General features: G+C 47.6%; 1 protein-coding gene across 1 annotated transcript; it reads right to left on the bottom strand.

Moving 5' to 3' along the window:
• Window positions 1-1,774: 1,774 nt before the first annotated feature.
• On the bottom strand, window positions 1,775-25,831 carry LOC126525887 (uncharacterized). The gene is made up of 7 exons (XM_072284177.1): window positions 25,701-25,831; window positions 22,692-22,804; window positions 16,100-16,167; window positions 12,625-12,720; window positions 10,742-10,789; window positions 3,622-3,669; window positions 1,775-1,985 (listed from the first exon to the last, which is right to left on the bottom strand). The coding sequence occupies exons 2-7, from the start codon at window positions 22,789-22,791 to the stop codon at window positions 1,917-1,919; spliced, it is 429 nt and encodes a 142-aa protein (XP_072140278.1). The 5' UTR covers window positions 22,792-22,804; window positions 25,701-25,831; the 3' UTR covers window positions 1,775-1,916.

The following is a 25,831-nucleotide window of genomic DNA, read 5'->3' as shown; positions in this document are numbered from 1 at the left end:
GCCGCGCAACCCCTGCGACTTGGCACCGCGTCAACTGTGGTGATGACGTCACCCGCGGCGCCGCTCGCCTCTTCTCATCAAGGTCACTCCGTCATCCGCCGTGACAGCTGCGCCGCCGACCTAATTGTAGGCGCTCTGCGAAATTTTGTCGCCGGGCTTCATACACGCACATCGCGAATCTTCAAAGTGGCGGCATATAATCTCACGCTCAAAAAAAAAAAAAAGAAGAAAACAACCACGCGGGAAACCGCCGCGTAGTGAGACTTGTATCAATTGAATTTTCGAGTTTTGCGTGCCATAGCCACGATTAGATTATGAGGCATGTCCCAATGCGCGGGACACGAGCGTTTTCGCATTTCGCCCCCATCCAAATGCGGCTGCCAAGGCCGGAATCGTATCCCGCGGCATAGTGCTTAGCAGCTCAACACCAGAGCCGCTAAGCCACCGCGGCCGGTAAGATAGAGACTTGTATGACTGCGTTACATTATTAACATCCGTATCCGTGCCTCGAAAGTATAAAATGGAGTCTAGACTAAGGTTAGTGTTTGGGCATGTTGGTACGACATGAATGTAGCTTTTTTGCCCACTAGACGAGGACGAAGAAGAGGCTGATACACATGAGCGCAGACTTACAACATTATTTTATTTTATACGGGAACACCGCTACATAGCGAAAGAAATGAGAGGGGGGTTTGTGGATGTCCACTGTAGAAATTGAACGCGTAATCAGGCAGACGCCGCTGATGCGGTCACGTGTAAACCGGTGTATAGTGCGTGCTCAATCGTCAGCAGAAATCGTAATCAGCTCACCCGGGAAATCATCGAAGCGGAATTGACTGACAAGTATGGCAACAGCTATGTGTCAAAACCGTCCATCACCCTTTCCAGCAAGGAGTATCCTTATTGCGCAGAGATAGACATTTTCTGCGGGCGGGTCACACCTGTTGTGTCACATATTCTGCTATGTATGTGGTCGCTTGCTTCAATATAAAAAAATATTGTAAGTCTGTGCTCGTGTGTCTCAGCCTCTTCTTCGTCCTCGTCTTGCACGCAAAAATGTGGAGTCTGGAGATTGTGCGGCGAAAAATGTTGCATGCTGATGTCTTCTGCGTTCTTGGTCACTAGCAGCTGCTGTTAGTAACACCTGGGGAATGAAGTTGCGAAAATAATTTTTTAATGAATAAATTATTGTCCTTTGTATCAATTTGCTACATTTGGGTGGATGTCTCATTTTCCCTTTATTAATTACTTCTCTCCCCCTTGCGGGTTTCCGCAGAACTAGTACGTCAAACTCTTGCCTTCGCTTCGAGTTGTTGATCGATTCGACTTCGCCCTGCCATCTGCTAGCCGCCTGGTTAGCTCAGATGGTGGCGCGGCTGGCCCGGGAAGACATTGGTCCCGGATTCGAGTCCCGCACCAAGACGAATTTTTCTTCAATGGCGAGGTTTTTGCTACATTTGGGTGGATGTCTCATTTTCCCTTTATTAATTAATTCTCTCCACCTTGCGGGTTCTCGCATAACACTTTTGTCAAACAAATAAGTTAGTCAATCGTTTGGCTAATCAATGATTCCACCGATCAGTCAATCTGCCAACCAATAACTAACTGAGTGACCCGTGTCAGCAAGTAGAGCAGTCAATTAATCAACTAGTAAATCAATCAATCAATCAATCAATCTTCCCTAGGCCAGCCGCAGCGATTCGGGAACATAAAGTCACCCCGATCAATGAACGCAAACACCATCTCAATAGTGAACACACACGAGGCTTGATAATGAGTCGAGGGTTTAATAGAAAGCCACTGTAAGGTCGGCGGTGAGTACGTCCAGTCACAATCCACAATCGGCGTCCAATCCTGAGTTGAGTGCATTCGTTGACGCGGCCCACGTGTTCGGGAACGGTCTCGTCGCCGTCGGCTCATATAGCGCTTTGAAAAGCTCTTTGCAAGTACGCTAATGGCCGTTGCAGTAACTCCGCCATGCACACCTGCGAATACAAAGAGCGTTGCAATGATCAGCTCATTGGCGTTGCTGCAGCCTTTAACATTAGAGATTAAAGAATTTTAGCAGATTCTTTATTAGATTTAAGGTGTGCGAAATTCAGTCATCGATAGGGTCAGCCACGTTAAATTCATAGGTATACGAAAAAGAACAAAGACAAGAGAAAAATAATAAGACAGCATATTTCGGCGATTCTTTCAGCTCTGAAGTCATTTACGGCGATTGCAGCATTCTCCCAAGGAACTGATTATAGTGAGGGTGCCTTCCACTACAGCCATAACGCTATAATGACGGTGAGCGGATGCAGAACCTGTGTAATAGAGGACCTTTCCGTAACTACACAGGTGTCGTGGCTGTCATGATGCAATGGTGTCATTGTGGCGCGCGCATTATTGGAAAGAACAGATTTCGGCTCTGCAATGTCGGGCTCAGACATTGGTTCCACGCCGAATTTATATTCTCGGAAGAGCTCAAGCCTGCAAAACGTCTGCGGCAACAAATAGTCTTTCTACGTATTGCAAATTATTCGTTGTGCCGGGCTGTACATCCAACGCTTTCACCAAATTTTCGTAGTTTTCGTATGGTCTTGAACTATTGAGCCCATGAGGCGTGAAAATATATTTAGGCCAGTTAGTGCGGGTGAACTGGGCATAGTGCATTTTTATACGCGGGAAATAGTGTCTCGTTTCCTCTGTTTTCGCCATGCTGCCCTTGCTGCGATTAAGTCATTCGTGGAATTTCCACTTGATAATGCCTTACCTGATTTAGTTGTTTCTTCAGATATTTTTTCGCGTTTATGCTTGTGCGGGTTCACTCAAGATGTTTACTTTGTGGTTCGTTTCCTGACAGTTTTGTTTCCCACTGACTCTTGTACTCCGTGTGGCGTAAAACGTTGCACTAATATTTGCTGTTCATGCTATTTCGCCTGCCTTTTACCGATCGCTACACATTGCGGGGTCAGGTCAAGATGCGCCAAAGCGACTCCGTAAAATTTCTATATCCCCTTGCTTCAAAACATTCTTCTATAAATTTCATAGTGAACTTTTGCAAAAACGTCACTACAGTAAACGGGTGTCATTGTGCCTTCTGTCAAATGCCGTCTTTCTGATGTGCCAGAGACAATTGAACATTGTTTTATTACATGCAAAGACGCAATCCTATCTTGCGATGTCTTTCAACGGACTCTAAAGAAAGACTTGAAGTTAACGCTCATGCTGCGCCCACCTCCGATGATGATGTACCTTTCGAAACTGTTTTTTTTTCTCGCGGGAATGCGCAATTTGTGGGAAGTGCGTATGATGTACCGCAACGCAGAATCATTAGTACCTCAAATGATACATTTCATTCAGATGGTTGTGTTGCTTAGTTTGGATTCATCGTACGTTTTATAACACCGCCAAAGGAGCATGGACAAAAAAAAAAGGAAGAAGCGCCGTGCTGTTTTCTTTCCTTTTGTCCGTGTTGCCATTGTGCTGTTACAAAGCATAGGGCCGATATGTGGTATCGAGCATAGTCTCCGCGATCTTCCAGCTGCCAGTTTACCCTGGCGCTTGTTAAAGAGCTGCAGGACCCTATGTAAGAGATCTCAATCTACCTAAGAACGGGACCGGATGGGTACTCACCACAAGGTCATCTAGGTACCTCAGTACTGAGTACTTGTAGCTTACAGGCTGCAAGTTGAAAAAAAGAAAAAAGAACAGAACAAAGGCATACCGACAGAGAGTATTGTTATAAGAGAAAACCTGAGAGGTCAGCCTGAGCTATTTCTCTCAAGCCGGCTTCTCCGCCTTCGCGTAAGAGAAACAAAAAGAAAAGTGAAGTTCATGGTGACAAAAGAAGAAATAAATGCATATTACTAAAACAAAATTACAAACGTTTAATGAATTCGCATATACGGAGTTAGTGTTCTCTAAAGAAAAATCATACAATGGCCACCATAGACCCACAGGAAGAGCTCCTTGGCATTTTACCCAAAATAATAACTTCAGGGAGTGGCCGGCCTCTCGACGCTTGCCAAAGATTCCGGTCTATCGATTTTTTTTTTCGCAAGGACAGCGGGCATGCAACGCAGGAAAACATGTGGTGCGTAGTTCAGGCGCCATGCAGGTCTCGCAGTCTGAGCCGTTCGCATGGCCGAAAACCACGTCAAGTCTCAGTCTGCGCAAAACGCTCGCGGTGTTTCTTCGGCCGTTCGGAGTCGTCCTCAGGCGAAGCTCGGATCGCGGTGACTGAAAGAAGGAACTTGTCTTGGCCACATGTATGATGTCGTGCTACATAACATTAGCACATGTCCTGCCGAATCCCATTGGAACGGAGTAAGATTTATGGTGGACCAACTTTGCCTCTGGGTCGGCGAGCTCATTTTTCCCTTAACACCGCGATGTCCAGGAATTCATGGAAATGCTCTGCGGTTTCGATTTGGCGAGGTGGACTCGTGAAGTGCGGGAACTTAATGAGCAAGCAAACTGTACATCCCTGACCTAAGCACAGAGTCAGTAACCTGTAGTGAGGTTTTAATACGAAGCCTAATTGACGAGTTCAACAAAGTTTACTGTATCATGGTAATTTGCCGGTGTCTGGCTGTTTTCGTGGGTCAATGCCGAAGATAAGCCAGTCTAAAGATGTGGGCCGATCTGTTACTGTGTCCACTGGTTATATGCCGCCCTTCAATGAACAACTTTGATGTACAGTTGGGCATGTTCCATTGGATATGTGCCACATGTAGTGTGGCCCGGGCATGTCCGATTATGTGCCACTCTTGAACCAACTGCTTGGAAGCGAATGTGGGTCATTGGGGATACGTAATGCGAGATATCAGATTCCAACCGCAGATATCACCGGAGTTGACTCTGTTTAAAAGTTTAATTGGTAGCATTACAGGGGAAATAGCTCAAGATGTTCTCTTCGTCTGTCTGTGGCCAAACTATGTGGGCCGATCCCCGAGATGGTTCAACACCGGCCCCATCGTGTCCCGGAATTGCCCCCTTGTAACGCACGTGTTTTCTTTGAAGCCCTAAAAAAGGCCAGCAGACAATGTGAAGCAACGTAACAGACTTCTTTGATGGAGGCAAAAAAATAGAAAGCTGGACTTATCGACTTCGCTCACAGTGTGCAGATATGTGCGTTCCATTTGTCTTTGCCTGGTATGTCCAGTGGCGGCGAATAAAAAGCAGCGTGCGCGGAGGTTTGGCTGAATTGGGCCCCCTATACATATCTGATGCGTCTTCTTTTCACTCCAGCTTGGTGCGTATTGCTACAGGCAGCCGTTCTGGCGAAGCCACCGTCGGTTTCTCGATCGTGGCTGGCTCCATCCAGCAAGTATATAGCCAAAGGAGCGAATCTCGATCAAGACATTTCGATCCAGATTGGGCTCCGTTCCGATCGTTTGCCCGGGTGGCCGAGGAGCTAGACGCGGCGTCCGACATTCCGCGTTCGGCGAAATAACTTTTCATTTCTCGTAACGCTTAACTTGTGCGTCTACTTCGCGACGCGTTCAGTGTTATGCAGAAAAGCAACGTTACTCACTGCCCAATAGATATAGACTCTAATTATGATGACTCGTTAAGAAATTCACAAACCATAAACATTCTGTCGTTCTTCTTATGGAGTGTCAAGTGCCTTCGAATGAAGTTGCATAAATTTGACACATTGTATCGACAGCGCACCACCATTTTCGACTGAAGGAGTTATAACAATCCGATTAACCTCGGAGAAGTTCTCCAGGGCGATCAACTTTAACCACTGGTGCGTTTGCAGGCCAGCCAGCCGATGCTCGATGTAGTTAGTACTCGATGTATGCTAGAACCGTTGACACCACGCTTGATAGCACAGAGCCGTTCCTGTTAAACAGGGCTCGAGGTCGCACAAAACGGTTTGGGAAGGCTAGGCACGGAAGGGTAATCAGAGGGCCTCGTTACCTGGAACCGGGACGCGCTGGGTTCTGACGACGTCTTCGGGAAATCAGAAGAGCCGATATAAGGTCAGGGAAGTCCTTCTTTGAAAACCGAAACACGCGGTTAAAACACGTCTCTGTCCACCGTCTCCGCTTCCAGAAAACCGCGCTCGTGCAAGTGGCGGTGTGGCGCAGGCTCAGGTTGGGGGAGACACATGTCGTCCATTTCTAGGCACGACAGAGAGTGAATTAGCAGCTCTTGGCTAAGCGACGCATTGATATGTCATTTGAGCTTGGTGAACTCTGCCTAAGCCGTACCGAAAGAGAAAATTCCGTGCCCTTCCACTCCGCGAAGAAGGATGCCCAGCGAAGCTGTCAATGTGGCCCTTTAATGGCGAACTGCACCTCCGCCGCGGGTCGGCCCGGTATTGCGGTATCTTTGGTATCAACCTACGTACGGGGAGTGCTTAACACCTGCATCCCATCCGCCGCAGGTCGGACCGGTATTGCACTATCTTCGGCATCGGCTCACGCATGGGAGTGCTTAATGCCTGCTTTACCTCCCCCGCAGGTCGGCCGGGCATTGCACTATCTTCAGTATCGGCCCACGTATGGGGAGTGCTTAATGCCTTTTTTTAGCACCACCGCAGGTCGGCCCGGCTTTGTACAATCTTCGGAATCGGCCCATGTATGGGGAGTGCTTAACGCCTGCTTTACCTCCAAGGCAGGTCGGCCTGGCATTGCACTATCTTCGGGATCGCGCCACGTATGGGGAGTGCTTAACGCCTGCTTCACCTCCGCCGCGGGTCGTGCTGGCATCGTACAATCTTCGGGATCGGCTCACGTATGGGGAGTGCTTAACGCCTGCTTTACCTCCAATGCAGGTCGGCCTGGCATTACACTATACTCGGAATCGGCCCACGTATGGGGGGTGCTTAACGCCTGCTTCACCTCCGCCGCGGGTTGTCCGGGCATCGTACAACCTTCGGGATTGGCCCACGTATGGGGAGGGCTTAATGCCTGCTTTACCTTCAACGCAGATCGGCCGGGAATTGCACTATCTTCGGGGTCGGCCCAAATATGGGGAGTGCCTAATGACTTCTTTACCTGCAATGCAGGCCAGCCGGGCATTGCACTATCTTCGGGGTCGGCCCAAATATGGGGAGTGCCTAATGACTTCTTTACCTGCAATGCAGGCCAGCCGGGCATTGCACTATCTTCGGGGTCGGCCCAAATATGGGGAGTGCCTAATGACTTCTTTACCTGCAATGCAGGCCAGCCGGGCATTGCACTATCTTCGGGGTCGGCCCAAATATGGGGAGTGCCTAATGACTTCTTTACCTGCAATGCAGGCCAGCCGGGCATTGCACTACCTTCGGGGTCGGCCCACGTATGGGGAGCGTTTAATGCCTTTTTTACCCCCAGCGCAGGTCGGCGTATGGGGACGCCGACCAGCGCACGTATGGGGAGTGCTTAACGCCTGCTTCACTTCCGCCGCGGGTCGTCCTGGCATCATGCAATCTTCGGGGTTGGCCCACGTATGGGAGTGCTTAACGCCTTCCTTACCTCCAACGCAGGTCTGCCCGGCATTGCACTATCTTCGGCATCGCCCCACGCGTGGGGAGCGCTTAACGCCTGCTTCACCTCTGCCGCGGGTCGTCCTGGCATGGTACAACCTTCGGGATTGGCCCACGTTTGGGGAATGCCTAATGCCTGCATCACTTCTGCCGCAGGTCGGCCCGGCATTGCACTATCTTCGATATCGGTCCACGTATGAAAAATAGCTGGTCTATGTTCACGGAGACGAGATCCGTCAGAAACTAGCCATAAACAGCTTCGCTGTAAAAACTGAATAAATAGACGAAACTTTATACGATGACACTACGCCGATGTGGAACTCGGACTTTGATAAGTCATTTGCACTTGGTTAACTTTATCTATACCTGCAGAAAGAGAAATACTGATTGAGCGAAACTCTAGATTAAACGATTACACTAAGCCGATGTGGAACTCAACCTGCCGAACCCTAACCGCGTAGTGCAGTGAGCCGTTGCGGTGAGCTAACCACGCCTATTTGAAACATGGCTTGCGCTCAGTTTGGCTGGTAGTAAATTTCATCGGCCCTATCACGGCTAAATTAAATACCGCTATCCATAGACTTATAAATGGCTTGAAAAATTATTTTAACCAAAATATGGAAGTGGGAGGAGGCCATAATGAGCGAAGGTGTTCCCTCTGTCTCCCGTGACCCCCAATATGCGCGGAAAAATTTAGCGTGAATATTTTCACTAGTTAGTGTTTCTTCGTTTAGCGTTTTCCTACTGCAAGATCAATTACATCTCTGTCTAGTTTCGGTTTCGCGGTGCTCCCGTTCATCGTACTTGTCCTTATTCCATCCTTAGTTCCTCTTGTTACCAGCCTTGTTCTTTCTTTCCCTGTTCACCTTCACTTTCCCTCAGTGGAGAGTAACTGGCTTTCGGAATATGGGCCTCCGGTGAACCTGTCGGCCTTTCTTATAATCCTGAAAACTCCCTCAATCCGTCTCTCTCTCTGTACACACACACACACACACACACACACACACACACACACACACACACACACACGCACACGCACACGCACACGCACACGCACACGCACACGCACACGCACGCACACACACATATATGTATATATATATATATATATATATATATATATATATATATATATACTGGCTAGTCGGTCTTTACAGCGGCTAACTTTCATGTCCGTTCGTGTCATCTTCGTCCCCCTGTGTAGAAGAATCGACATTTGGGCGAATTGGTACTGGTTGGACATCCTGAATGGGCAGCGCAAGACGACAAATACAAAAGGCAGGAAACACACGGGACGGCGCTGTCCTGTGTGTTTCCTGCCTTTTGTTTCCGTCGACTTGCACTGCCCCTTCAAGATGTTCCTCTCCGTCTGCTCAGTACTTGGCGACATTTCTGGAAATATATAGACAACCAACAAAAGAATTTGCTTACGGGTTATCAGATACTTCTCGCTTCATCTGGGCAGCTCGCGGTGAGGAGGAGGAGGAGGAGAAACTTTATTATTGCAGAAACCGTTGCGCGGTTTATTCCTGGGTGGTTCCCTCTGACAGGGCTCCACTGGCGATCGCGGCTCGCCGGGCCTGATCGAGGGTCGCCAGTTGGCTTCCCAGGTCCAGTTCGGAGAGTCTCGCCTCCCAAGACCACGTAGTGAGTGTGTGTGTTGTGACTCGTGGCGAAATTGCGTCGCCCGGACGGTCGGTGCATTCATGTGTTATGTGCGCGAGTGTCGCTGTGTGGTTGCTACACCAGGGACATGTTCGGGACGTATAACTGTCTGGGTAGATTGCGTGTAGACGAGACAAGTGTGGGTATGTGTTAGTTTGCAGGCGGCGCCAGTCCCTTGCCTGGAGTTTATTGAGAGCTTTGTGTGGGGGAGCGTATTGCGTTCTTCCGAGCCGTTGGTCCTGTAGTATTTGTTGACCTGTCGTTAATAACTCGTGGGTCGCTCGTCGGTCTGTCGGGGGCTGAAGAACGGTGTGGTCTGCCGCTCGGCTAGTGAGACCTCGAGCTGCGCAGTCCGCCTCTTCGTTGCCCCGCAGGCCTTCGTGCCCGGGGCACCAGACGATACCGTGGGTCCATTCTAGTGAGCGACCCAGGATTCGAATGGCTTGTATAGGGAATGTTCCATTCAGGTATAAACGACAAGCCGCTTGTGAGTCAGTAAGGACACGGGCGGACCTTCCCTTGCTCTCAGCGTCGCGAAGTGCGAGAGCGATTGCTGCTGCTTCTGCTGCTGCGCTGCATGTGGCGCGGATGGAGGCTGAGGCTACCAGGTTCCCCTGATTGACAACGGCGATTGTGTATTTGAGCCCGCAACGTGGCGACGAGGGATACGGGCTAGCGTCCGTGTAGTACGTATCCGGGTCTCTGAAACAACGTTTGTGCAACATGCGGGCACGCGCTGCTCTTCTCTCCTGATTGTGGGTGGGGTGCATGTTCTTGGGGATAGGGTCTACTACAATGTTCTCTCTAATGTGGTTAGGCAAGAGTTGTGTTTCTTCTTTGCAGTACTGAGGTGTCAGCGGGTACCCTAGCCGTTGAAGAAGGTGTCTTCCCTGTTGAGTCTTGTTGAGGCGCTCCCTCTGCGCTATGAGCGTGGCACTTGCTAGCTCCTCAAAGGTGTTGTATACGCCTAGCGCTAGTAATTTCTTTGTGCTTGTGCTTGACGGTAGCTGTAAGGCCGTTTTGTACGCGGTTCTTATAAGAGTGTCCATGCGTTCTGTCTCGCTTTTGCGCTTGACTTGATACGGTAGCGCGTACGTGACACGGCTGATGACGAGGGCTTGTATTAGTCTTAAGGTTTCGTCCTCTGTGAAACTATCTTTGCTGCGCCCTACTCTGGCGATGCTTCTTATAACGTGATTTAATTTCTCTGAGGCTAGCTTTATGTCGTTGTTCTCCTGGATGTGCATACCTAGTATGCGTGCGGTCGGGACGCGCTTTATAGGTTGCGGTGAACTGGTGTGAAGGTTCCATACGATCAGAGATTGAGCCGACCTGCTTCAAAGATATATGCTATGCCGTCACAGCGCTTTCAGCTTCAAATTTTATGTGACATGCTCGAAGCGGCGTTCCTGGAGAGATTTCAATTTAGGCTCTGGTGCATTACCGCTTTCACCGTAAAGAAAAAGAACACGACGCACGCACATCACAGATGCACAGACACAAGCGCACACGCACACAAACACGCACGCACACACAAGCACGCACACACACACACGCACACAAAGTGTGCAGGCCCTAATTAACACGCAATTAAGAAATGATGCTTACCGCTATCTCGAACATACGAGCCCTAATGCAATGTGCCGCGATCGTCATCTGGCAAATCAAAGAAATAAGAAAATTAGAAAGTGACTCGTTGGGCGAAGGTGTGTAATCTAAAATGACGTGAATAAAGCCAGTCGCTGTGTACAACTAAAATGTTGAGAAAATCTCAAGAGACTTTGCGTCGAACGGGTGTCCCTGCGGATGCTTTCCTGTGTGAGAAGCCTGTATCGCACACAACACACATTAGTCCTTTATACGTCTACAAAACGTCTTGGCAATTACCATACAACTTCTAAAAGACTTCCTCCAGACGTTTATAAAAAAACGTTTTCGAAACGTTTTCTGGACACTTTTACAAAATACTTAAGACATTTTATAGCCGTCTTGACGCAACTTTGGCAGCGGCCTTCTCGCCGTCGTGAAGACCATTTCATGCACTGCGAATAATTAATATAAGACGTCTTGCAAAACTCCTCGTAGCCATATTAAAAACGGCTATCAGATGTTTTGCAAGAAATTTCGTAGTAGTTCTAAAAACGGCTATAAGCAACTCGCTGAGACGTTTTGTAACCATCTTAAGAACGTCTTTAAAACGGTTTAAACATATTTTCGAAGGCGAAGGTATGACACCTTCTAGTCAGTATTTACGTAATGTAATCCTAGATTTTGTTGAGTGGAAGGTGCTTTAGGGCGCCAAGGTGACATATGAACAAGCCATTTCAAAGTTTTTCAAGAAAAGCGAGGGTACAATGTCTAGTCAGGACTGTTCAACATTCATTGCAGCCGTAAATTGTTCAGTAAATGATCAATGCGGGGGTTGCGTTTTTTTTTTTTGTTAGCACTCAGTACATTGTCGTCTGTTGATGTATTTGTCTAATCACATGGTGCTGCTGTGTCTTTTAACTATTATTCTAAAAATACAAAATTATTACCAATGCTATCTTTTTAGAGCGCTGATCTTAGGCGCCCGTTTCAACAGCGTGCGTCGGCGTTGTCACTCGCAGCCGAGCGAGCGAGCACAGCGAAAGGTGAAAGCGAACGCGGAGCGCAGCGGGAGATGAAAGAACAGAGTGCGAGGAGGAAAGCGCAGCAGTAGGCTGCAGTGAAAGCACGAGGCGGAAAGCCGAGAAGGAAAGTATGGGGAAAGAGTGCAATGGAAAGCAGAATGCCGTACGAGACTACGAGATGGCGCCACAGTATTTGTGTTCTGTAACAGAATGGATAACTGGGCTAGTTGGTTTACTTGCATCCTGAAAGTGTCCAAGCGCACAAAGACAAGAAACGAAGACAGTGGACAGGACGAAGCGCATGTCCTGTCCTGTCCAGCCATGTCCACTCTCTTCGTTTCTTGTCTTTGTGCGCTTTGACAGTTTCAAGATGCAAGTATTTGTAATCTGGGTTATTGCGCAATGCCAATTGTGTAGTACTTCTGGAAGCCACGCGGGCACCAGCGATTGCACTGGAACCTTCGACGAGTCATGTATAAAAGCCGACGCGCTTGACCCACAGATCAGGTTTTCGACGATCGCAGACTCTGCTCTCCGCTATCGTTGTACGGGAGTGTTCCTTGTTTTGCAAAGCTTCGCTTCGTTTGGAACGTGCCATACAAGACAGATAGTCCGCGCTAACCAATATATCGCGAAATGAAAACACGTATCGAGCTGGGCTCAAATTTCGCGTTAGGGATTATCGTAATGGTCGGTGGATTTATTTCTTGTTCTTTACGCGAGTGTGGGCCTACGTCAGGCGTTTGTAATACCTTTAGCCTGCTTCTCCTCGGTTGGCCAAGCTCATGTGCGGGCAAAGTAACAATAAATAAATCAAATAAATCCTGTGAGATATCTCCGATGGCCAGACCCGACTTCCAAAGAAGAGGTAGAGCTTACCGCAACCTCACTATCGCACCCACGAAGTGCCTCTCTGATGGGGGTGCTGTCATCGATGCATTTCGAAGCTTCCTGGACGAACTGATGGCTTTCGACCTGCAGTTTGCGCGAAAACAGAACACTTTAGGGAAAAAAGACACCTAGAGGCTAGAGACAGAAAGGTCAAAATATAACGGCAGTTTTGGCTGGCTACCCTGTGTGGGAGGAAGGGGGAGGGGTGAAATGGAAGAGCACAAACGGAGTCCACCGCATATACAATCAACTGTTTGGTTAGCTGTATACTGTGATTTCACCAGACCCTGCTGCCTTGTTACTAGGCGCATTTTCATCTGCTGTTAATGCGATTAGCATTCTTTGCCTACTTCGCCGATTTGGGCCTATCTATCTATCTACACATCTATCTATCTATCTATCTATCTATCTATCTATCTATCTATCTATCTATCTATCTATCTATCTATCTATCTATCTATCTATCTATCTATCTATCTATCTATCTATCTATCTATCTATCTATCTATCTATCTATCTATCTATCTATCTATCTATCTATCTATCTATCTATCTATCTATCTATCTATCTATCTATCTATCTATCTATCTATCTATCTATCTATCTATCTATCTATCTGTCTGTCTGTCTGTCTGTCTGTCTGTCTGTCTGTCTGTCTGTCTGTCTGTCTGTCTGTCTGTCTGTCTGTCTGTCTGTATCAGTGTGTCTGTCTGTCTGTGTCTGTCTGTCTGTCTGTCTGTCTGTCTGTCTGTCTGTCTGTCTGTCTGTCTGTCTGTCTGTCTGTCTGTCTGTCTGTCTGTCTGTCTGTCTGTCTGTCTAACATTTTACGCCGACCCAGTAGCCAAAGTTGTCTACCTGCTGGGCCACTAGGCATGTGCTGATCGTGATGTCGTGGTCAATTCAACTTTGTCATTCCAGCTCCATGATCTCACTCTTGTCCATATATACCTCGTCGTCGCACATTCTAACACGACCCGGTGGCCCAAATTTTTTAAAAGCTTGGGCCGTAGGTATGTGCTTTTGGTTGTGATGCTGTCGTGGTCATTGTATCATCGTCATTCAAGCTTTGTCATCCGACTGTCGTCATGCCGTCACCGGCACACCATCGTCGTCAAACAGTGGTCATGTATTCGTTGTCACACCGCCATCGTGATGCCGTCATGGTCCTTTGGTCGTCGCCATTGTAATTTCGTTACCTGATTTTCGTCATGCCGTCATTGTCACACCTTCTACTCTGACCTAGGGGTCCAAGTTGTCTAATAGCTTGTGCCACCAGGCTCGTGAACCGTGATGCCGTGGGAGTCATCGCACCGCCGCCATTGCTTATTTGTCAGCCGACTCTCGTCATGCCGCCATCGTCGTCATACAGTCGTCGTGCTTTAGTTGTCACACCACCAGTGTGATGCCGTCATGGTGTCTCCATTGTCCACGTTCTAGTTTTGTCATCCGACTATTGCCTTGGCGTACTCCTGACGCTATCGTTATAACATCGCCACCACTTCGGTAACGCGATCTTATTGTCCTCATGCGTTGGTCGTCATACAGCTTTCGTTGTTCTGCCGATGTCAGTGCTTCTTCGTCGTTCAACCGCTGTCGTTCACTGCCGTCGTCATTCGAACCTGATTATGCTGCTGTTGTCATGGCCTTATCGTCACTTAGTCACGGTCCTGCATCCGTTGGCATATCTTCGCCGTCGTGCCCCCATGGTCGTGACATTGTCGTTACGCAGCCTTCATGATGCCGTCATCATCTCGCCATTGCAACATACTCTCGTCGCCATACTATTGTCCTCACACTGTTGTCATGCATTCGTCATTACTGCGTCGTCGTCATGTATTTTTTCGTACGTTCGTGGTGATGCCGTCGCGGTTGTTCCATCATTGTCATTATCAGCTTCATGGTGTCGTTCCCACACTGCCGTTTTACCGTCGCCATCACTTGAGTAACGCCATTTCATTGCCATCGTTCCATCACCATCCTGCCATCTTCGCCGATACATCGAGGTCGTTCCTTGCTCGTCATTATATCGTAATAATGCGGTCGTCATTCAATTGTGTTTATTTTGCCGTTGTCATCAGGTCGTTGTCATTGCGTCGCCGTCACATAGTCGTCGTCATGCATTCGTTTTCGCGCCTTCGTGGTGATGCCGTCGCGGTCGTTACATTGTCATTCTGACATCGACACCCGACTCTCGTCAGGCCGTCGTCGTCAGGATGACGTTTCACCGTCGTCATCGACGGCATCCCATCGCCGTCGTACCGTCATCATCATACAATATTCGCCGATCCACCGACGTCGTTCCTTGTTGGTCATTCTAGCGCAATAATGCTGTCGTCATTCAATCGTGTTTATTCAACCGTTATCATGCCATCGACATCGTTGAGTCATCGTCAGATCGATAGTCGCTATTATGCATCCGTTGTCATACCGTTGTCGTAATGCCGTTGTGTTCGTGCCATGCATGGTCATCATTCCAGCTTCGTCATATACCTTGTCGCAGTGCCGTCGTAACGCCATCGTCATCATATACTCTCGTTGTTATCTCTTCGTCCTCACGTAGTCGTCGTCACGATATCGTCGTTATGATATCGTCATCGTTTAAAAAAATGACATCTCGTTGTCGGCATGTCGTAGTCGTTATGTCGCTTCTGCCGCTCCATCGTTGTCAATGCGGCTGCGTGATAGCGCCTTATTTATGCCGCCGTTCTCATAGGCTACCTTGGCAAGGTAGTCCCATAGCAAACTTGAATTTCGAAGTATGTCGCATATCTCGGAGGCAAGAAAAATGTCGGTATGACCACTACCCGCGTTAAACGTGACTTCAGAAATACAGTGTGTCGCCACATTGCTCGAATGCTAATCAAATTACCCTCCACAGCCATCGTGGGATAAGTACTGCCGTAATTTTTTTTCAACAACCTCTTATAATTATTAACGTTTTTTTGGAAAGCTAGCCATACAGGAAAGATTCATTCTTGAAAGGATTGACTACAGTCCCGCTTCAATGATGTTGAGAGGTCATTCACGCGGTTCATTTCTTGTCGTTTCTTTTCTATAGTTTGCTCTTCGCCATCTGTATTACTGGATTTGTGCGAACACAGACCATGACTTCCGTTTTGCTGAAATTATTACTTCTAGCCTTCCTCACGTACAGCGACGCGTCGTCTCTGTCTAATATGTTACCGCTCTCATCCCTCATGAAAGCTTTTTGAATGTTTAGTTCGTGCTCCTTGTTTACTCGCACGGCTCCAGAATCTGTTTTTTTTTTCGCCTTTACCTATATTGTGCATCCGCAAGGGTGCCTAACTTATCTCGTAGCACGAATGACGCAAAGTTAAAGCTTATGAATATTCTACATCGAGATTCAGGTGCGGAGCTTGTCGAGCAAGAAGCTGATAAACTCGTTCTTTATCATTATCGAATATTAGATCCGGAATAACGACGCATTATACATTTGCTCACCCTTTTGAAGAACTCTTCCGGTAGGTAGTACTCGTACTTCTCTGAGCAGTTGTAAATCGCCTTCATCACTGCATAGTAAAACGCGTAAAAGTGGAAAGAAAAGCAGTGTTCAAACACTGCTTTCTGCAGTGTTCACTGCAGTGTTCACTGTTTCTGCAGTGAACACTGCAGTGTTCAAACACTGCAAAAGGTGGGCTTCTTGAAAATTGGTCATCTGAGATGTGTTCATTGTTCAGGGGAGGAAATGAGACGCGTAACAAATGCAAATATGACAAGACGGATGCAAGAAGGATTCTGGGCAGAAAATGCCAGGATCCTTCCCTTGATCTTTTTTTTTTTTATTCTTAGAAATAAAAACAAAGTAGAGCAGGACAGGAGTGACAGTTGCGAGCACGCAAGAAGTGTAAGCTGGTTAAGGAAAGGCCAGGATCTCTCTTGACATTTTTCTGTTTAATGTGGCGCATTATACAGGGCATCCCGCGTAAGTTGTGCCAACATTTAAATACCTGCGAGTGATACGTATCTGGGCAGAACCAAATTAATGTTGTTTGCCGTCGCTTAGGGCAAGTTAGACAATGTAGTTTGTTGTATTTCGCGTAATAACATTACATATTAATAATAATTCAACTTCATCAAATAATATATGCAGAGCAAAAGTGTCAATTAGTAAATTGTATACCTTCCGGAAAAATTCCTGGTCGAGCTTTCTCTTGCTCAAGACGGGCTAATAGAAGCCCGGGCCGCAAGAACTTTCGGGATTGAAAAAAAAAAGACAGTTACGTAGCACGTATTCAGCAAGAGAAAGCTAGGTCGGGAATTTTTCGGGATGATCTACAAGTTTCTTAACGGCAATTTTTGTAAAGAAATAATATTTCGGAAGGCAATTTATAAATACCAGTAACTAATTATGTAATTGCGTGAAAAAAAGAAATATACCTGACTTGCTTACGGAAGAAACGAGAACGTTTAGCTCGCAAGCGCGTGAATAGGGAGTCACTAGAATTCCTCCTAAGGCAGTTTCGGTCGTAGCGTTCCTGATTCTAAGGAAGGAGACGAAGCAACAGGACAGGAGGCACACTGCAAGGTCGCATAGAGTATGAGTCGAACAGAAAATCTAATAGCCCTTCCTGTCATGTTATCGTTTGTTATCCTACGCAAAAATGATATAGGACAGGAGGTATGCAGCGAGGATGCAGGAAGGACGCTGAATAGGAGAGTCCGGTTGTCCTTGTCATGTTCTTATCGCAACGAAACTTCCTTTGGTACCCTTTCGGATTTGGCATGGGAGTGTCGGTGATATATATATATATATATATATATATATATATATATATATATATATATATATATATATATATATATATATATGTGTGTGTGTGTGTGTGTGTAATGTGAGTTAATGTACGTAAGCACGGGACATGAGCTGCTCCAACACAAGATACCGTAGTCTTCGTGCCGTCCGCGTCAGTTCATGGCCTTCATTCCTTCGTTCTCGTTCCGTTGTCATCGCTCCGCCAACTTCATTCTATCGTCGTCGCTGTGTTGTCATTTCGTCAACACGACGCCACCGCGACGTAGTCATCGTTCCGTCGCCGTCATAACGCCGTCGCCATCACGCACCCATAACCGTGTTGTCATCAAGCCATCGTCATGATTGCGTCTTCGTCATGCCGCCATGGTCATTCATCGTCATCTTATCTTTATTGCAGTGTTGTCACATGCAACCATTGTTACGTCATCTTTGTTATTATGCCACTATGCTCAAAGGTCTTTCTACTTGTATTGTCGTCTTGATTCGGGTGCATTCGTGCCGGCATCGTCCTTCTAGCTTCATTATTCGATTGTCGTTTGCGCCGTTGTCGCCATCCGATCCTCGCCTGGCTTTCGTCATCGTGCCGTCGTCGTCACATTATTGCTGCGCTGTCGTGGTCATCCCATGATCGTCATTGCGTTGTCGTCATACAGGCATGCTCGTTCAAGCGTGGTCGTTCTCTCTTGTAGTCACTCGAGGATTCTCTTCCCACCATCTTTACGCTATTATCGTCATGCTAATCGTCGTCGTGCGGTCGTTTTATCTTTGTCATTCCAGTGTCTTAGTCCCATTTTGTCGTCATGCGTTACACTGGCGTCGCCGTATCGATGATTATATCGTCGTCTTTCCTGCGACACGTGCAAGCAATCCACAATTGTTGAGGTCGGCATATCCGGTGAAAATGTGTCCGCGTTGTTCATGTGCTCTGTACTTGCAAGTGGTCGTTAAACGGGAACAGCGTTCTTCGAAAACCCCAGCGAAAACTTTGCTTTCTCACAGCGCGTGGGATGGGGAAATATTTTTCTTATTCGAAGGAAGAATGAGAGACAAAAGGGTAGGAATGACGCTTCGAGGACACGGGAAGTATAAACTGGACAAAAAATAATGCAAAGGCCATCCTTGATGAGTTACCAATGTTATGCAAATAATTTTTTAAAGATAAAGACGACTCAAATGTGTGCACAAGCTTTCTAAATCTTAAGTTCTAATCCTCACTGCTTTCTTCGATGCTTCTTCAGACATCGTATAGTAGCCGCAGTATAGTCTTCATGCGCAGTTTGGTGGTAGCCTCGCATGCGTACTGAAGTACGAGTCGTATTTGCAGGTGGCTACATCGACTTCTCTGGTGAACACGCGGTCGTTGACAGTGCGGCGTCGACTAGTGGGTATTCGGTTCGTGGTGTTTAAGGTGACGCGAAGCTGATGCTGCATGTAACAGAACCGGTTAGCCAGGTTAGATGCCTTGCCGCTTAGTTCGAAAGAGCCCGAGCGAGTGCTATGTAGTCGTGCGCGGCCGCATAGAACGCCCATGAACCGAGTCTGCTCGCGGTGATGAAGCGGGGCTACCACGAGATGAAGACGCTAGTCGGAGTGGCAACAATGATATCGCGGCGATGACCTTGTGATGCCGACTACGTGACGAACGTGGGATGACGACGCTGAAGAGACGACGAGGGTGTATGATGATGATGGTGAGGCGATGGCCGCGTGATGACCATCGAACGACGCTGGAAGCACTGCGGTTCTATGACGTCAGTGGTATGGCGACGGTGATATGGCGACGATAGTGTGATGAAGACGGGGTGACGGGAACGGCAAGACCACAGTGGTGTGACGAAGGAAGTTATGGAGCTGGAACGACGGCGACGGCGTGTCGACGATGGCATCACGACAAAGGTATGACTACATTGCAGTCACTGTGCCAAAATGACGACGACAGTCTGATGACGATGGGGGTGACGGCAACGGCAAGACGACAGTGGTGTGGCGAAGGAAGTTATGAAGCTGGAACGACGGCGACGGCGTGTCGACGATGGCATCAGGACAAAGGGATGACGACAGTGGGTTGACGACATTGCAGTCACTGTGATGAAATGATGACGACAGTGTGATGACGATGTGGTGCCGACAGTGGCATGAAGACGATGAAATGATGACAATATTACGATGAGAGTATGACGACGACGGCTCGAAATCGGCATGATGGGGACGATATGAAAACGCAGTGAAAGCAACAGGTTAAAAACAGCGAGAAGATGACGATGACATGACAACAAAACAATGATCGTGATATCACGGAGACAATTAAATGACGACGACAGCGTGACAACGATGGCGTGTTGGGTTTGGAAGTCACGCCTGCGCTCGCATGCATCACCTGCTTCCACGGGCTGCCTCATTTCACATTTTAAGCAGTTTTTGTTTGCAATAGGTCCGGTACTGACCAGTCGGGCCGCCTTAATTAGCAAAATATTCACATTTTTTCGACTCCACTATATTCGGCATCGGTCCACATTTTTCTTGGGCTAAATGTCATGAAGACGACATCGCGTCTTTGCGCATTACGTTCACTCTGACCGTGGCATGACTAGGTAAAAAAATGCTTCGCACTTAGAAAGCTGTCGCCATCGCGCCATTGTCGTCGTACAGTTATCAGGCATCTAACCTCGTCATACCACTCACGCCATGGCAGCGTCCTCACGCCTTCATCGTCGCACAGTCGCCATCAAATCAGTGTCGTCATTCCATCGTTCTTACGCTTCGCTTTAGCATCGTCATTACTTCAGAAACGTCAGCCCGCTGTCGTCGTGCCGTCGTCGTCATGCGGCCTTGCAGTGCCAATGACGTCATTGCTTCTCCGTCGTTCTATCCTACTCGTGCAGTCGTCATTCATTCATGGTTATCCCGGCGTGCTCGTGCCGTCACTATCGCTACGTCTTCGTCAGACAGTCGGTGCCACGTTTGTGACGCCATCGTCATCATTCCACCATTGTCCCCCAGTTGTCTTCATACGCTCGTGGCCATCCCACTGTCTTAGTGCCGTCGTTGTGACGCTGTCGTCGTCATAATATCGTCCTTATATTGAGAATCGTAAATGTAAATGTCGCCCTTCCACCATCTTCATACGGTATTTGTCGTTCCTTCGACGCCATTCATTCGTGCTCATTCTATTGTTGTCACTGCGACGTCGTCATACAGTCGTCGTCATGTCGTCGTGCTCGGCAGACCTTGGCAAAGGAGTGCCATTCGAAAGCGTGCAGACACTGGAAACGGTGTATGCCGCATATGCCCAAAGCAACGGAAGTATAATAATGACCACTACAGGGTTTGAACAAACGTGACTTCAGCAATACGGTGGGCCGCTACATTGCTTCAATGTTAATCACATTGCCATCGAAAGTCATCGTGAGATGGTTTCTGCGTTAATTTTTGTAAATAAATTCTTCTCTCTCTCTCTCCTTCCTGCGTTGTTATTTTTCTTATTCTAAGGTAAAAAGGCCGACGGGTTAGAGGATAGAGGCAGCAAGTATGCAGGAAGTATAGACCGGATAGTATAGCTTAGCGTGCTTTATGTCACATTATTAATGCGATTATCATTCTTTGCATACGAGCCACTTTGGGTGTATCTGTATATCTGGCTTACGCGAACTCAGTGGCCCAAATTTCCTACTAGTTTGGGTCACTAGGCATGAGCTCGTGGTCTTGATATCGCCATGGTCGTTGTATTGTCGTCACTACAGCTTCGTCATTCGACTCGTCATACCGTCGTCATCATAACGCCGTCTTCATGCATTAATTGTCATACCATTGCAGTGACGCCGTCACGGTAATTGTATCGTCGTCATTCTTGCTTCGTCATCTGATTCTCGATACGTTATCGCATATCATATTGACCACAAATAAAGACGGGGACAGCGGAAGAGAACACAAAAATGACGCGCTGTCCCGTCTTTATTTGCGGTCAATATGATATGAAGTAAACAACTAGGCCAAACTGAAGTTGTTCGTCATGTTATCGCTGTGCCAATCTTTTAATACAGCTGTCGTCACACAGTCGTCGCGATGCGATCGTGATCACTAAAAATGTCTTCGCATCGTTTCCATGCCAACGCCGTCAGGCATTTGTCGTCACACTCTTGTCGTGATTCCAACGCGGTCTTTCCATCGTCGTCATTCCAAATTTGTTAACTGACTGCTGCCATGCTTCCGTCGTCGCGCCATTTTCGCTATGCGGACGTCATCGTCCCATCCGTCATCATGTCGTCGTTCTTACGTAGTCGTCGTCGTTATTTCAGAAACCTTATCCTGATGTCGTCACGCCGTCGTCGTCCTGCCGCTTTCGTCCTTCCATCATCGTCACTCTGACTTCGTCGTTCTGTCGTGATAACGTTGTCGTCGTACAACCGTGATTATAGACCACCATTGTCATGCCGTCGTCCTCATGGCGGCGGCGTCGTGCACTCTTTCTCGTGCTTTCGTTGTCAAGCCATCGTGGTCGTTCCATCGTGGTCGTTCCATCGTCGTCGTTTCATTTTCTTCATCCGAGTGTCGCCATGTTTTCGTAGTTATACTGCCGTCATATTTAAGAATCATCATTATCCTTTCGTCATCATACCGTCGTCCTCATACCGCATTTGTCGTTCCGTCGTCGTCATGCCTTGATGGCAATGGCCGGTTCTGACAAGTGTCATAGCCAAGTGAGCAGGTACCGGGGAGGAAAGTAATGTGGAAAGTTGGGCAAGTTGGTGATTAATCATCATACTTTGCCGGCGAAACAGCGCACTGACACGGACACGGTGGAGACACCGTGTCCGTGACAGTGCGCTGCTTCAACAGCAAGGTATGATGACCGAGGAGAGTGTATGTCGCATAAAGTTGAAGCAATAGCCTGCGACCACTGCGAATTCTAAATAAATGTGTCCAGCAATAGGGTTTGTCGCTACATTGTACGAATTCTAATCGCATTTACGTCGACTGTCATTGAGAGCTGGCTCAACGGAAGATTCTAAGGAAGAGGAAAAGACAACAGGACAGGAATGCCGTTGGAAGGTTGCTGTACGGGAACACCCAAGATACTTATTCTGTTCTTGACCACATGGAGGGAAGGTCGCGGCACTGGTGACAAAAGGACTCTGGACAGACAAGCTCAGGATCGTTCCCGCTGCGCTGGTTTTCTCGAATCTAAAGAACAACGCCGTTTACACGTTCACCTATATTTGTAGTGTGTACCACGTATTATAGTGTGCCAATAAGTCGAAAGCTCCACTTTCATATACCGACCTCGTTCGCACTCTGATATTTCTCCTGCGGGTGTGCCTTCGGCGTCCGTTCTGCACGCAAAGGGAAGTGCCATGCATACGAGTATCAGTCTCTGAATCATTCCCGAAGAAATGCTGAAAGAGAGAGAAAAAGATAGTGACCTACTTGAGTTTTTATTTCACTCATATGGCCTTACAATAATAAATTAAAGGCTTTTTAGTTGCCGAATGGAATTGTTTCTCAGCGAAACTGTACAGGAGAGTTCCAGAGTGATTAGTGTCGAGGACGTGCAGACGCATTCTGTACAGAATGGAGCCCGCTCGTTATACTGCCGGCGCGACATATACATGAACATGCGTCGGATACAGCAGAGAGTACGGAACTATATAAGTCTCGATATAGCCAAACGTTTTATCACAGTCGGGCATAATGAAGGAATTGCTCCGGATATTGGGAAGCACTCTCAGTTGCCTTCGATAGATTTCGGGTATAAGGTAGTTTTCGATGTTGCGCAGAGAAATTTTGGAACGCGAGCCTCCGGGAATACAAAAGAATGCGAAAATGTGTGCAAATAAAAACAGAGCTACCGAAAACACGAAGAGGGCCCGGTGCATTCGGTGCGCAAAATCTAAAGCTCCCTATGGTCTCTTAAGATGTCTGCATGTAGTGAAACGCTTGGAAACATTTCACGGATTGTTTAAAAGTTTCACTGGACGTAGCGGAGCACGTAAGAGTGGGGAGTAGGCGCAGCCTGCAGGGACACGCATCGGATGGTTCTTCCGCCATCTTTAATATTTATTCAGGATACTTTTTACTACTCAGAAGTAATGAACTTAGCTATGCCTTGTACCATTTACTTGTGCTTGTTTATTGCGGTAACACCTCCCACCCCCCCCTCACGCATGAAATGTTCCAGATACTGGAATCAGGGAGGTTTATGTATAAGTAAATATAGCATATACTATAGAGGCACTAATATCGGATATAGTAAAGCGCATGAAAACATCTCGGCTATACAGGAGCGCCTGCATTGCATATAGAGAAGAGTTTGCAAAGACTGGAGCATCCGTCGGGTCATTTGACCGATTGTAGTGTAGAAACTTGTGAAGAGTACCTTACACAGCTTGGCTGTTTTTGGTGTACTCGTTGCTTATTTTGCATGCATATGCAGTGGCACTTATTTAAGTTTAGTGATAGTGTTCTTGCTTATACCACCCTACGGGTGGTCGTTGTCAAATAGTCCCAAGGGGTAGTTCCATTACTGCTAGACACAGTAAAGGAAGAAGCATATAGCGTATATACTAAGTGCACAACTGGTTGTTTTTAACGAAACTCGTTGCACAGATCAGCAAGGAGAGCGTTAAAATTGCGAAAGATTACAAAGTGAATTCATCCGTTAGATTTAACGCGATATGGCTGCCATTAAGAAGACACTTATGTGGCGCAAAAGGTATCAACTTAGGAGGGAGTGTTGCATTGGGTAACGCTTTGAGCTATTTATTCAAATACATGTGAAACATAATAATGCTCGCCTCAGGCAGATGGCTGATCCAGTTGGAAATAAGTTTATTTTATTACAAAGAACTGCGTAAGCTTTGAAAACATCAATGTTCTCCCATAAACAACGTTTGTTATGAAACAACTTCATGCACTTTATACGTACTTGAGAATTTGTGTGCACCGTTAACTCTCTCATGCACGCTACAATTGCAACCGCAAGCGTGTCGTTGTTTACACGCCTTGCTGTAATGCCCGGCTATTTATTCTATAGCACTGCACGCAATATGCGCTTGCAGGTATCCAACAGAACATTTCTCTTGGGTACTTCCAAGCTTCGCCGCGGTAATTCAGGAACATTTGTTCTTGTGTTTTTTTTTTCTTTTTCGAGCAAGAAAGACCTAGTTCACTACTTGTTTTTTTTTTTTGTTTTTTGTAATGCGAAAGTTTTTTTGCTAAGGCCTCTGCGCTTGTCTTGCTGACTGAGGCTGCCCGCTCCTGAGGCTGCTCTTGAGTTTCGCCGAATAACTCACCCTCGGCTGCTACATTTATTGTATAAAAGGGAGTCTGTACAGTAGCTCTATCGGACGGATGGACGGACGGACGGACGGACGGACGGACGGACGGACGGATGGATGGATGGATGGATGGATGGATGGATGGATGGACGGATGGACGGATGGACGGATGGACGGACGGACGGACGGACGGACGGACGGACGGACGGACGGATGGACGGATGGACGGATGGACGGATGGATGGATGGATGGATGGATGCCATGAGCGTTCCTCTCGGAACAGGGCGGTGGGTTGCGCCACCAAGCCCCTGTTATCATATTGCCTGATGTCCTACTGATCTTAAAGAAGAAAAAAGAAAACTAAAAAAACTCACGATGAATTCCCGTAATCAAAATTTCTGAACCTCTATTGGGAACTTTGTTTTTGCACGCCTCCGTTGTTTGTCTGCTATCCGAATGCGGACGGCAGCGCCATCTTGGAGCGAAGGCGCCCGCGGCAGCGGAAGGTGGAGGAGAGGGGGCGTTGGTGGGGGCGAGCCGCCCAGCGCATGAGGTTGTTGGCCACTGGTGAAGAGGGTGAGGCGGCTGCGACGGGCAGACCCGCGATGAGACGGGAGAGAGGGCACCGCAGGAGATGGCCTTAGGCTGCGCATGCGTCAACTGCGCCGCCTGGCAACCACGTGGACGGTCGCACCTGCGCCTTCAAGGGGAGGTCGGGTACCTCAAACAAATGGTGCGGTGAGCTAGATTGGATCTTTCAATCCCTTTAACGCCGGTTGTGTTCGAAGATGCATTGTAAGTTTTCGCCAACAGGAATAAAGCATTCAGTTTCACTTCGCACTCACACTGAATAAACGCAAACACCTGCTTCAGCACTCCTTATGCATTTACGGTGAGCTTCGCTTTATAGAGACTCAAGCACGGCACGTTGGATCTGCTGCATTTCTTTAAATTAATGCTCTCGGTTGTCATCGGTATTCAATTTAATCCTAAAATAATCGATATATGACGTACCTTTTGCAGCAGCAGAAGTAAAAACGTAACCGAAGTTGAAATGAAAAAATTCCCGAGTTGTTTCGTCCTGGCTTGAAGACTCGACGCTCATGTCGTGTTGCTTTCTTTGTGTGTATCCGCCTTTCTTTCTT

Source organism: Dermacentor andersoni, chromosome 8, assembly GCF_023375885.2.
Source record: "Dermacentor andersoni chromosome 8, qqDerAnde1_hic_scaffold, whole genome shotgun sequence".
Classification (NCBI taxonomy): domain Eukaryota; kingdom Metazoa; phylum Arthropoda; class Arachnida; order Ixodida; family Ixodidae; genus Dermacentor; species Dermacentor andersoni.
Note: the sequence above shows the minus strand (reverse complement) of the source record. Positions and strands in the feature narration are given on the sequence as shown.